Source organism: Tachysurus fulvidraco, chromosome 7 (assembly GCF_022655615.1).
Source record: "Tachysurus fulvidraco isolate hzauxx_2018 chromosome 7, HZAU_PFXX_2.0, whole genome shotgun sequence".
Classification (NCBI taxonomy): Eukaryota; Metazoa; Chordata; class Actinopteri; order Siluriformes; family Bagridae; genus Tachysurus; species Tachysurus fulvidraco.
In genome coordinates, this window is record NC_062524.1 from 11,962,312 (window position 1) to 11,977,076 (window position 14,765).

The window sequence follows — 14,765 nt, forward strand, 5'->3', positions numbered from 1 at the left end:
TAAAGTACAAGTGGAGACCAAGCTAACAAGATAGCTCAGGCTCTGTGGCAGCTCTTCTAAACTCCATTCTGAAAGGAAAATGAAGTAACTGCTTACCATAGCATACCATCATATCAGATGTTGGGATTTTCCCTGGTGATGCCCATCCAGACCTTTCTGCAGCTGTTAGCACTTTCTGCATCAATCGCCCTAAGGGCATTATGCTTTCAGCAAGTAAAATACATGTGCAATTAGATTCAGGTCAGTTGATTGACCTGACCATTGCAGAGCATTTCCCTTCTCTGCCTTAAAAGATTTTCGGCTACTTTCAAATGTATGCTTTGAATCTGCATGAATAATATAGAGCTCACTTAAGAATTCATTCTGTTGCTTTTGTCACCTGAGTAAGGAAATCCCAAAGGATGCAGGACATGATAAGCTTGTTATCATAAAGCAGTCTGGAACAGGAATTTACTAACAACATAGAAAGGGATATAGCAGGGTCACAGTGCATAAAGACCTCATTACTATGAAGAACACTTGTTTAAGTCTTCAGAAGTGCAAATCCATAGATACTGGTCTACAGATGATATGTGATATAGTCTGATGTTTCATCTTTTATCATATTCTTCTTTGCACCATGTTTCATGTGCACTTTGAGAACAGTACAGACCTGCAGGCCTTAACCCCAGGTCTTGACAGGGGACCGCTGGCTCTTTTTTGCTTCGTGCTGATTTTGCTGAGATGGTTTGAGTCTTTTAGCCTCTTAGATAGAATCACTGCAAATCATTACAAAGTTATTATGACTGTTCCCTGCCAGAGGATGATTTGGGGGCTCTAAGCAATTCCAGGTATGGGGCCTCAATGTACCAACTGTGGACCATTTTATTTTTATAATCTGTTTGCTTTGTTCTTGGGCTACACTCACTGGCACATTGTCATTTTCTGGGGCTGAGAGAGAGGTAGACCTCATCCTTGTGTCTGTCAGGTGAGGTGCGGTGGGTAAAGTGCTGACTGTGCTGGCATAGAGTCGTGGAGTTTGTGTGAAAATAGAGGAGACTTTGGGGAGTTTGGGTACATTCTTTTGTCTCTTTTGTTTTCCCTCCTTCCTTTCTGCTCCACTGGGGTAGCTGTATTTCATTGTTAATTTATTTCCTTGTCACTTTGACTTCGACTTTGCTCTGCTGCTAATGTGCTGCTCATGTCCACAATTCTCACTCTGCTTTAACCTTCTCTAACTCAGTGTAAGCCAGTCATAACTTCGAAGTAGTAACTGAATGGTCCACTTTAATTCATGATATAATAACATACTAATAACAACTTTAAGGGAGATGTCCTAAGCAAACAAAGTAAGATAGAAAATTAATGTTATATTTAATTTTTATAGGCTTGTTAGTATTTGATAGGGTCCCCTGTCTCTCTGTCTCACACAAGAAAAAGTGTTTGCTCTGTCATGTTCCTGACACTGAGAAATAACCATGTACAAAATTTAGACATGTTATTAATCAGTATGAATAAGTTCAAATATCACATCCATAACACTGCAAATGCCAAGCTGCTCTTTCTGTTTCCTTTCGTAGGTGCGACTCCTGTACTGCTCGCACGAAGAGGCAGAGCAGATTTTTAGGGCAGCATGGCTCTCAGGCCAGGCTACTCCTTCACACATGTGGTTTGCTGTGGGCCCAGCCCTTTCTGGACTTGGAGTGGAGGGTCTGCCTAAGGCTTTGTTTACTGTGCGGCCTCAGGGATGGCGAGACGAGCCACGTCGTCGCATTGCTAAAGGCGTATCTGTTCTGACGCATGGAGCCATGGCACTGAGAAGGGAGTATGGTGGAGCCAGAGGGACAAGCTTTGCCGGGAACTGCATGACCGATGGCAACCAGACACAAAGAATTCCTGACAGAATCAGGTACAATGGCAGGAAATTTGGTTATGAAATATCACAAACAAATATTACTGTCCTTCATGTTATTATGTCTGATAATATTACATTAAATACCAAGGGACAATGCAACAACAGTACATGGTTTAAATATGTGTTTAGGAGGAAGGTGGTGGAAATATTCTCATTTTTATTTTGTATTTTGGGATAACAATGAATCATATCTATGGGGGTTTTTACACCTGGTCACTTCATGAGTTTTCTGTGATCCGATAGCTATCCGATCATAAAAAGACCGGGTGTAAATGCCCTCCGAAACGGTTTCGAGACGGATATAAATCCGATCGCTCAATCCACTTCAGGAGGTTGGCTGGGACGCATTTTAGATGAAACTGGACAGGTGTAAATGCATGTGGTTGTTCAAGCCACATACATCAGTGCTATACTCCTCCCAAACGGAAGTACGTCACTCGCAGGTAACTCACGAGTCATGCATCGCACCAGAAACAAATATGTTTTCCCACCAGTGCTGGCTCCGATCTTTCACCCAGGTGTCTCGTCTGGTCTTAAAATGCACTGCTGCCGCCAGCGAAAATGCAGCAAACAGTAAATGCTGTTTTTTGTAGCAACCGCACACACCAAAGCATGTTGCAATTATTTTGATCATTTCATTTACCATTACCATTTCAATTACCCCGGAAATGAGGTAAAATATATTTGCATTTTGGGCGGGAGTAGAAAGATCAGATATCCGATTCGCCAAGACGCATTTATGTGGCCTAATGTAAATGGAACAGTTTTAACAAATCAGATAGCTATCAGATCAGAGATCAGAGAAAACACATGAAGTGACCAGGTGTAAAAAGGCCCTATTAGTAGCTTGTTATCTGTAGTCTTTGGCTATGTATTTTCCTGCACAATACTGTATTTACTGTACAAGCCACCACTCCGTTGATACAACATGGCTGAATTTTAATCATATGGAAGAGTGTGGCATTTGTACAGGATTGCAGTTGTGTGATGCGCAATTCTCAAAAGTGTTTCGCTAATATTTCAATACTGGAATATTGAGCTTATTCAGTCTGAGGAAGAATGTCTTTGTCTACTGTTGTGGCCGTTCCATCAATAAGAGTTAATGTAAAGGCTTTTATCAACTCTTTAATGTTGTTCATATTTAGCTATCTTTATCACTATTTATTAAATCAAATCCATGACGCCATTTCTTAGGGACTTGCGAGTAATGCCTTGAGTATAGATGTATTTTAAAGACATGTGCATCTATGCTTCATTTTTCTAAAGAAACTGACTGCACCTTCATATTTTTATCCCCTTTTTACCTTTTTGTCTATGTCCTCTCTCTTTGTCACACGAACAATTCCACCTACCTTTGAGTTGATGTACTTGACAACCAATACTGGTGAGAATTGCTGTCCTCCACTTGTTTTTCATACTTCTTATAAATCAAATAAAATGCTATCAGTGGATCAACTTTTCTTATAAATGGAGAAAGCTTCAATGGAAGAACTTCTAAAATGAAGAACCATAAATAAATCTGTTTTAAAAGTCATCCCTTTGTGTCAACAATAAAATGCTGAACTGTTCAAAGGAAGGTTATGGAAAGACTTCTGTTTCTCTGCCTCTCCTCTGTGACATGAAATATACCAGGCCTCAGCTGGGTTTGACATGCTACAAGCTCCATCTGCATGACCAGAGTCAGATTGATTTCCTCAGCAGATCAAGAAGATGGAGCAATGTTCTCTATGGAGCAAGGAGTCTAAATGATTTTGGATCTATTCTGAATTGGAACTGGGAAGCTAGGTGATGTCCGAAGTGGTGCATGGAGAGTGGGAGGTGGTTCTTTTTAGGTCAAGAGCACATTGATCAAAAATGTCACACCATTCCTGAGTAGCATCAATCCAAGTGTTTCTCCCCATTGCTCCCACACCAGGTGGTACCTATCTGGGAGAACTTCACCTGTATTTTTCATATCTCGAGCATTTTCCCTTTCCACTTTCTCAATATCACCCAGAAGTGGATGGTTTACATTTTGAGCCTGGTGCCTTGCAAGGAATATTCCTTGAGTTCTAAAGGTTTTTTTTTCCAGTACACCAGTCATGGGAGAAAACACATCTGAACCTTCATCTTGCATGTTAGAACATCTGCTCTCTGGGATGGTGAGAGATGACATGGGATTTGAGGGATATGATGTTTTTGAGCGCTCCCATTTTAACTTTATCTCCAGAGGAACAGGAACTACTTGGCTGTTCTGTTTCAGGAAACTGAGGTGGTAGGTCTGCTATATGCTTCTTCTGTTAGTCCATAGTATCTCATAGTCACCTTCTACAGCCCACCATGTGACCCTCACATGGTTTTTGCCTTGTGACTTTTGCTGAGTAACTTTGAGATAGATATGGTGAGAAATATGAGGATTTATTTATCAGTGCAAGTTGTCTCAATGGCCTGGGCCTCAAACAATGAATCTGTGCTGAGTAGTATATTGTGCTGCTTTCTTTAAGGTCCAAGATGTGCTGACTTTTTTTTTTACTTCGTATTGGTCCATTCTCCCACTATTCTTGAATTATATCCAGCAGCTTCTTCTTAATTATTTATCATTTATTGTGAATAAACAATACTTTTGGCCTGACTAATCTAAATGGCCCAGTGAAATCTATACCAATTCATTTGAATGGAATCTTGATTAAGGCCAAAATGGCACATTTTGGGTACCTGGCAAATTTACTAGTTCACAGTGTGGGTATGGTTTGCACTAACAATCTGTGAATGCCTGGCCAATAAGAATAAACCCCTGAATGGTGTAGTGTGGTTTTGCTGTAGGACTATTATGAACCATGTGGAAAATCCTTTTTTTGTACTTTTTGGACCAAAATTTGGACCACAGATTCTCTTGTTTGTGTCCAGACTAAAGCTCTATTATTATAATTATTCATTCATTCATTTTCTACCGCTTATCCGAACTACCTCGGGTAACGGGGAGCCTGTGCCTATCTCAGGCGTCATTGGGCATCAAGGCAGGATACACCCTGGACAGGGCGCACACACACACTCTCATTCACTCACACACTGACACACTTCGGACAATTTTCCAGAGATGCCAATCAACCTACCATGCATGTCTTTGGACCGTGGGAGGAAACTGGAGTACCCGGAGGAAACCCAGAGGCACGGGGAAAACATGCAAACTCCACACATAAAAGGCGGAGGCGGGAATTGAACCCCCAACCCTGGAGGTGTGAGGCACACTTGCTAACCACTAAGCCACCTTGCCCCCCTTATTATTATTATTATTATTATTATTATTATTATTATTATTATTATTATTATTATTATTATTATTATTATTATTATTTGAAAAGGAAGGAGAGAAAAAAGTTGCGCAACCTCAACTTGTCGAGGGATTTAGGAGAGAGAGAATCTACCAAGGCCAAGCACCTGGCAACTCCACTTTACTTGTTGGAATCCTCATAGATGAACTGCTAACTGAACAAACCTCTTGTCAATCCATTCCCAAAATCACTGACTTAAACAGGTGGGCATTAAACCCCTTGGGTAACAACTAGAGCTCTTTATATCACTTCTGCATTAGTGGAACTATAACATGGTCCCTGCAAGTCTGTTGGACCTGAAAAGAACTGAAGGACCTGACCCAACTCCTGCTAGCTTCTGCTGGCTGATCCTCTTTTCCTCAAGGCTCCAGACCAGTGCCGATATTTCTCTTCTCTTTGCAGGTTAGACCAACTATGCCTCAGGTAGCAGACTGCAAGCCTCCAGCAGGGGCAACCCTGATCTGCTTTGGGGAATACTGAGTTGTGCTTTGACATTGTCCTATGGGGTTATTACAAGAAAAGTCATCAGCAGTGATAAGGGAGGCTCCTGAGGACTTGTCAATCTGAATCCCGTGCTTTCACTTTTGTCTTGGTGTTTGTCATATTCTGTCGATTCTGCATGTAGAGAAACAAACTCTGTTCAACATCCACATGACTTTCTTCTCTAAGCATTTTTGCAGTATGGCACTTAGAGAACACTGCAGAGCCTGCAGTGTTTTACAATTACAGTGCAGTTTCACTTGCCATTTCCTGCTTGGCTTTGGCTCTGCTCACAACCACACACACACGCACGCACGCACGCACGCACGCACGCACGCACGCACACACACACACACACACACACACACACACACACACACAGACACAGCTCACTGCTTGGGGAAATAATGAGAAACACTCTCCTACCATCTTCCTTGTCCTAACACCCTTCCCTTCAGGTGAAGATCCATGGTAAAGCACGATCCACCTGTTACAAGAGCGATTTCAGCAGCACATGTAACCACAGCTCTTAATACGTATGTGTCCAAACCCTTTGTATTATTGTGTCACTTCACAACCTTTCAACCTGCACTAATGTTCAGTATACCAATTATGTGCAATATGCCTAAAATTGTATGGTATGGTTTGATAATATGCACTAAGATCACAAAAAGTCTCTGTCACTATCTGTCATACTATCTGTCTGTGTTTTAAATATTTTTGTTCCTTCATTCACTGCCGTATGCTTCTCTGCCCTTTCTTTCTCAATTCTGCTTGATTTTTGATCTTATCTCTTTCTTTCTTCCTATTCTTGCTTCTTTTGGTCCCATTTTTACTCTCACTTTCTCTCTCTTGGTGTCTCTTATCAGATTTGAATTGTGTCTCCTCCCTAAATTTTAATTCTGCTCTCATCTCTGCCCCACTGGCAACTCTTAAAGAGGCACACGTTTGTTGTCACTTTGCATGCAAATAAGATAATTGGTTACAGTGAGAGAATGCGCTGGGAAATATCACATACTGTCACCAGCTAAGCGCTGCTCCCCGTAGCTGTCTCGGATGTGCTATCATGCACGCAAATGCACTCTGATTTCTCATAAAAGAGAAGCATGTTTTACAAAACAGCAGCCGACCACCACAATCACATGCCCAAGCAGCACCCCTAGCACCATCGTGCACACACACACACACACACACTCACACACACACAATACCCCGACAAATAGGCTGATTCACACAATCGTCAGGCACTGAGCCAGTTTCGATTAACTTGAACAATTCTGGTAAATAGGTCAGCACAAAGAGGGACGCTCTTAAAATGTTCTTAATAGTTCTTGCAGAACCATCATCAGGGATTCAAAGAAACTCCATCTGCCCACAACCGGTAATCTCGTAGATTCACCTACAAAATTACGACAGCGCTATAATCCGAAATATTAACAGTAAATATCATATTTTTTGGTAATTGCTCTGTAAATAGTAGGACAAAATACCATGGCTCTATCACGGCTACCGTTCAGGGTCTCTGGCTGTATAAGTCAAGAACAAGCAACAAACGCAGTGTATTGATAAATGTGGGATTCAATAGTCAGGACTCGAACCTGCTGGGTTTTCTTTAGCGATTCTTGTTATATCGCTCTATGAGCCACACATTTGTATTGAAAGCATGCCAGCATGAACAGGTGCTTTCTTATTCATTCACTGCTTCACAGTTGCAATCAAAGGCTTCATAGCCTCAGGCTACAAAAACAGTGGTAGTGTGCAGTTTTGCACATACTGATAATATACATTTATTTCCAGTTGAAAAATCTTTAAAGAACATTTTGTGTCCCCACACACATACGCTAGAATGCTGCTGAAAATGCTGCTGTTATTAATATGCAGATATAATATTAACTAACTGCTACAATTGTTAATAATACATGGTATAAAATTGAAGCAGCACTCAGCCTCTGAGCCACTGAATCGTTTTTCCATCTCTGTCTCTCACACGACAATGTGATGGTGTTAGAGAAGCTGCGATCTCCAATTCTCCAAACTAATGCTGCTTTATTAGAAATATCCAACTCTTCTTGTGTTTCTGATCCATAGACAGTCAACTCTGTATTTTCTGACTCTCTGTCATCAATCTCTGCTTTCTGTTATTTTTACCCACACTGTCACTTTGTCGCTTTAGTTTTGTGTTCGCCGCATTAGAATTTGCTCAGCCATTAGTCTGGACAGCAGCTGTAAACACCTCCTTTTCCCGTATCATGCTGTAGCTATGCATCCTGGGTCTTGTTCACACTTTGATGTGCTCTTAGTGAAATGTTTTGAAGCTGTATTTCTGAGCCTTCAGGTCTTTGCCTTGTTTTTAATTATTCTAAATTTGGCCTATTTTTTAAATTCTCTTGTCCAAAGTCAGTGATATTTCAAAAACCCTGAAAAGTCTATATATTTATTAACACAAAGCTGAACCCTGACATAGTGTTCAGGAGCAATAGAATATTTCCCTTTACTTTATTTTTTGTATTTGTATTTCACTCTTTACCCTGCATTTAATTCTATATCTCTTTCTGTCTCTCTCTCTACACACACACACACACACACACACACACACACACACACACACACACACACACACACACACACACACACATTCATATAAGCTGTATGATTGATGTTCATGTTTGTATGGAAGTTGCTCAGAGTTTGTTCACCCTGCATTGAAAGCATTAGTAGAACACATGTAATGTCAGTGGTTGTGTCGCTATGACAACATTGCAGGGGGTGAGAGAGAGTCAGAGAGGAAAAGACGGGAAGAGAGATTTAAAAGAAAAAAAAGAGAAAAAGAGACACTGTCAGTCTTCAGATCCTTTTGATATGTAACATGCATCTGTGAGGTACTGAGGTTATTTTATAACACACAAGCGCGTGTGTGTGTGTGTGTGTATTTTTGAATTTGTTTATGTGGAAATGTTTGACCTCTACAACATTTAAACATTTGATCAGTGGGGGGAAAAAAAGAATTGTTTACTAGTAATTATCTTTGGATTCCGATAATCTGGGCATTAAAACACTAGCTTACTGAACATGTCCTGAACAGTATGTTGAATATAAATATAATAATTTTCCAGAGGCCATCATAAACCCTGGATTACATATCAAGTGCCATTCTTTAAAAATCCCACGCAAAATTTGATCTAAGTGACAAATCTCATTAAAATAGGAGCAAAAATCTATTATGCAGGAGGGTGGAATAAAGACGAAGGAAGAAGCTAAAAATCTGAAATGGAAATCAAATAAACCTAAGACTAATTGAAGGCGACGGCGGTAGCTCACATGTGTCATCTGTAATAGAGGAGCATTTAGTATTCTTTTTCATTCAGTGGCATCCCATGTTGCTCATTCTCTGCGATTCAGCACAGCTTAAAGGTCTTGTTGTCATAGCGACTCAGTGAGAAAAATCTCAGAAGCATCCTAAGAGCTCTAACCAGTGGAATACTGAAAATGAAGAAAATGCGTTGATGAATTATAAAAAAAAAAAAGTTGGATTATACATCCATTCATACTCCATCTGTATTTAGATCTCAATTTGATTGAACATTTATTGTGTAAGAACGTGGACACTTGTGCAAGTACAAAAAATTAGCATTCATATTAAAATGATTTTTTGTTATGTAAAAAAATTATGTAATAAACGGCTAAAGCATGGAAAACTGGTATGACTATTAAGATAATATCACAGTATAGGAGAGAGTTAAATAAGGCTCGAGCACATGGGATCCTTTCTAATACAAAGTCTGTGAGATGAATCTCATCATATGATTCATAAGATCATTCTCAACCAAAGACCACCTGAAGACGGCTTTTAGCCACATCAGTACCGCTAAGTCATCCTCTTCTAACATTCTGTCCCCTGGCTGTTTTTGTATGCTTGGTCACATTTGAGGGCAAGACAAGCTTCAGCTCTTCAGTGCTGGTGATGTTTGCCAGTGCTCCATTCTGTAGTAGCCACAAAGGGAGGCATCATGCTCAGGCACGGAGTCCATGTTGAGTACAGCTGTAGTTTGTCATTCTGTTGAAGGCTTAGTAAAATGTCACTCCAATCAAATGGTGCCCAAGGCAGCTGCCTATACAGCCTACTCCAAAGATTAGCCTTCCTTGTTTCATTACATTTCATCTTGTTACATCAGTTGGATAATAATGATTCCACATTTAAGTAATCAAGGCCTTGCTATTTTTTTTAGCACTCTAGCTAACATTTTGTTGTAAAATAAGCCAGATAGATAGCTTGAGCACCACTGATGTTTATGATATTTTAGATGACAGTTATGTATACCGGAGTCTACTCCTAAGACATAGGAAATGCCGTCATTTGCTTAAACAAGGGTTAATTTTTAGATCTAGTGCCTTTGTTTATTTTTCATTCCCTTTCTACTCATTCTGATTAAGCTCTTGGTGCTCTTTATTTCCCACCTATTTTCTACTATTGTATTCACTGTGTTTAAGAATTGGATGGTCTCTCTTGTTCACTATTTGGGTAGCTAGATAATAATAATAGAGATATTTAAGACCCAGAAGCATTCATTGCAAAACACACTATATCCCATGTGGAGAGGGAAATAATAGAAGTCATATCACTCCCTTCCTTTATCTCTGCTGGCTCACACTCTCCCCAATCGTTTCTCTGTTCTCCTCTTTCCCACTTTCCAATTCTTTAGCAACCTTCTTCTGTGTAATTTGTTTCTTTCTCACGCAATCATTCCCCTCCTCTTCCCCTCTCTTCTCTTTTTTCTTCCTCTTTCAGATACTTCAGTAACATCACTCTGTCTGGACGAGACTACTCCTTTAATGATGATGGCTATTTAGCCAATCCACTAGTGGATGTTATCTCCTACACTGCAGGTCGGGGCTGGGAGGAGGTGAGGCCAAGCACTGATGATCGATCGATCGATCGATCGATCTATCTATCTATCTATCTATCTATCTATCTATCTATCTATCTATCTATCTATCTATCTATCTATCTATCTATCTATCTATCTATTCCATCCATCCATCCATGATTTCAAGCATCAGTCAGTATGTCATTCATTCATTCATTCATTCATTCATTCATTCATTCATTCAGTATTTCAGTCAGTCAGTCAGTATTTTGTTCGTTCGTTCTTCCAGTCATTTAGTTTTTCACTAAGTATTTCACTTAGTCATTCATTCATTCATTCATTCATTCATTCCTTCATTCTGTCACTCAATCATTTATTCATCTTTCACTCAATCATTTCTTATTTACGTTATTTTATAGAATTTTAATTTTAAAATTTGGCCTGCATCCAAGCAAAATTGAAAATAGCAAAATTAACATCCCAGCATTTCATGTCAAACTTGGCATGAAAACCCAAACCTCGGGACCCAAAACAGGGGCGGTTCTAGGATTTCATCTTTAGGGGGTTTAGTCCTCAGTGAGAATTTAAAACAAGAAGAGTTTTATATTATATATTATATGACTACATAGTAAGCCAAATGTTATGGTATTATTTAAAATGGCAAAAGTGGACACCAAAATATTATGCATGATGTAATGATGCCAGTCTTGAATCAAATCAGTTCATGTATGTGTGCATTCTCTACGAACAGTGTGTCCAATGAATGCAGTCATTAATAAAATAAATATTCACAAGACAAAGAATAAATCAATAAATGTTATTTTTATTTAGTATTGAATGGATTGTTTGCATTAATATTTTGTTTGTGCTATAACTCTGGTAATATGAATAGTGAAATTTCACTGCGCTCTCACTGACTCTGTGCTTCTCCGTTCAAATGAAGCAGACAGCTGATGATGCACTTTTGAAAGACTACAACGCACGCGTGTAAAAAATTTGCTTATGGATCAAACTGATAAATAATTTTCTTTCCCATCGCAAACATGTCCTGAAGTTTAACATAATTTTTATTTTTTATTTTTGAAAGTAAAAATTATACTTGTAGTTTTAGGGTGGCTGAGATCACAGACAGGGGGGCTGGAGCCACCCTAAAAAAGGGCCTAGAACCGCCCCTGAGCCAAACCATTAAATTAATTGACTATATATTTATTCATGTTATCAGGTCCTTAACTGATTACCTTCACAACACACAGTGTTTTCACTAACAAGCTGACTAAAAGTGTTTTAATAATGTACAAGTACCATATGGCATAACGTAGGTGGGCTGGTGGGAGAATGGGGTGCTGCGTCTGCGCTACCCACCCTGGTCACGTTATGGTCCATTCCTCAAACCACTGGATGACAGTCAACACCTGCGTGTGGTCACTCTGGAGGAAAGGCCTTTTGTTATTGTCGAGCCAGCCGACCCTGGAACTGGCTCATGCATTCGTGACTCTGTGCCATGTCGTCTACCCCTCAACACCAGGTCAGTGTCTGGCTTTACGTCTGTGTTCTGCTAATATGAATTTGACCCATATTTTTATTAAAAGTAAAAACTTTTTCTTGTGCTGAAATGGCTGAGGGTCACTAACTAACAGTAATTTGGGACATTTTTAGTAGTGGTAAAATCAAAGCAAATGCCATGTTATAACTTGTTATAATAAATTTGCCCCTTCAGACCTTAATGTCTTGGGAAATTAATGTGTTTCATGAAATCATTGGCACACACACAAGACACACACACACACACACACACACACACACACACACACACACACACACACACACACACACACACACACACACACACACAACACATAGAGAATAATGATAGGGAGTTTCCCAGTACTCTGTAGACCTCTCTGGTCTCCCTGGTGACTAATGAAATGTCTTTCAAATTTATTAAGCCATACATCTTGATGGTTTGGTACTAGACAGTAGTACAATTAGTTTTTCTAACATGAAATTTGTAATTTCTTAGCAAACTTATCTCAGCAAAGATCAATTCTATGCACTTTGATCGTACACAATTGTGTCTAACACGAGTTATTTACTCAGTCACAATATATATATAAATACATATATATAATACATATATACAATACATATATATATAAAGTAACTTTAAGTCAGAATATATATATATATATATATCTGATATGTATATTATATTATGTATTTAAAAAATATATCTATTAACAGGGTGAAAGTTTATCGGTATGGTATCAGTGTCTGGTGCATCTACACAAAGAGTGTATGTAATTGCCACAAACAATTGAAATGAAAAAAAAGGTTAAGGATTTATTTTTGCCTAGTCATAATTATAATCATAATTATAGTTTCATAAAATAATCCCGACATTTGTTTTATTTATTGTAAACTGTTGCCTTTTGCATAAAAAGTAATAATAATAATACTAATCTGCACATTTGTGTCACTGATATAAGATTGGAAAGTATTCAGTTCAGCCAAAAGCAGTGAGGGTTTCTGTTAAAGTTCTAGGAGAAACCTAGATAATCTTTATAGATAATCTTGCTGTCATGGGGGCCTGGATTAGAGATTTGTCCTCCCCTGATATAGTTATTTTGGGCCTATAATTAATTTGAATGGATGGCAATGGAAAAAAAAACAAAAGAGTACATGAGTGCATTTTAAATGCAAATTATAATAGAAGCTTGTGCATGACTAAAGGATGCTTTATGAAAGCTTTTGTTGTGAATAGGCCTTTAGTAGACTAATTATGCTGAAAAGTGGGTGATACGAATAGTGAACATCCATGAAACTGGGTTGTAAGATATTGAACAAGACTTATAAGGCTGCTTGAGAAAAATACCGTCTATCGCTGTGTTTCTGCCAAGGGAGGGTCTCTGTAGGCTGTAGAGTATATGCATTTCTTAAACGCAAATGGGTTTGAAAAGTCATGGCATCTGCAAATTTCACATCCCCTTCAAATAATCAAAGAACTTGTTAAACCATGTTTTATTTAATTGTTTTATCTTTTAGAATAGCAAATCAAGTATGATAAATATGGTCAGAGTAAGCTGATATTCATACATTAGGCCTATATGAAATGTGCAAACCAAAGTAAGATATTTGTATACCTACAAATGAGATCCAGGAGGGGGAGCAAGGCACACGGTGAGGCAAGTGGGGGGAGCAAGGCACACAGTGAGATCCAGGAGGGGGGAGTGAGGCACAGGGTGAGGCAGGTAGGGGGAGCAAGGCACATGGCGAGGCAGGTGGGGGGAGTGAGGCACACAGAGAGGCAGGTGGGGGTAGCCACAGCTTAGCAGAAGGACCGAGCAAAGGGTGGAGCCAGATCACAGCCAAGCGAAGGGACAAGTGACAACACTGGCCAAGCCATATCAAGAACCCACGTCCAGAAGGGGAGGGAGGGAGGGAGGGAGCAGATGAGGATTAACATCCACCGAAAAAAAAAAAAGAAAAATTAACCAAAAGTATATGGATAGTATAGAACAGGTGTGCTGAGGGAGGAAGGAATAAGACAAGGGCGGCAGACACGTGAACACAAATCAAGACTTTTTTTGCCATAGCTTAATATGTCCTAAAAATTATATATGATTTTTTTTTAATTACTGTCCAAAAGCCAGGTTATGATAAAAAGAAATAATAAATAAATAAATAACAAACCCATATTTTATACTGATGTGTATGTGCAGGAGGCCATAGATAATGCTCAAGGCTAAGACATGAGAAAAACCTAAGACACTTAAAGAATTCAAAAGGAGAATTCAGTCAATTCAACAATAAGGCTTTCATATAAAGCATGCTTAAACTTTATCTACTGTCCTAAATACTGTAACCACTTCCCAGGTAATTACCCATCTATATATCTCAAAAATAAGGATCTCCCCTTTTACCTGCATACCAAGCTTAACATAATAATGTGCTATTAAATATAGGTGTCAGGCATAATTGTAGCAGACCGCCTAACTGTATTTCCTGCTAACTGAGCCTGTTTTAGGCACACAGCAGCAACAGTAAAGCATACAATAAGCTAAAACTATTACAAACTGGGGAAAAAATGTACTTAATATACCATGAAACACAGTAGAATTTCATGGCAGTTTGGTCACCAGGAACATAGCCAGGCACATATCAAACCCCTAGCAAGTTGATTGATATGCTTAACATGGTCACGCAACTCATCTGGAG

General features: G+C 39.2%; 1 protein-coding gene across 1 annotated transcript in view; it reads left to right on the forward strand.

The window, feature by feature from the left end:
• Positions 1-14,765, forward strand: part of grin2da (glutamate receptor, ionotropic, N-methyl D-aspartate 2D, a) — a 95,719-nt gene that overhangs the window by 56,849 nt on the left and 24,105 nt on the right. Inside the window, exons 4-6 of the mRNA XM_027144049.2 lie at positions 1,560-1,888; positions 10,472-10,586; positions 11,870-12,075. Coding sequence (XP_026999850.1) covers positions 1,560-1,888; positions 10,472-10,586; positions 11,870-12,075 — 650 coding nt within the window. The remainder of the gene's footprint in view (positions 1-1,559; positions 1,889-10,471; positions 10,587-11,869; positions 12,076-14,765) is intronic.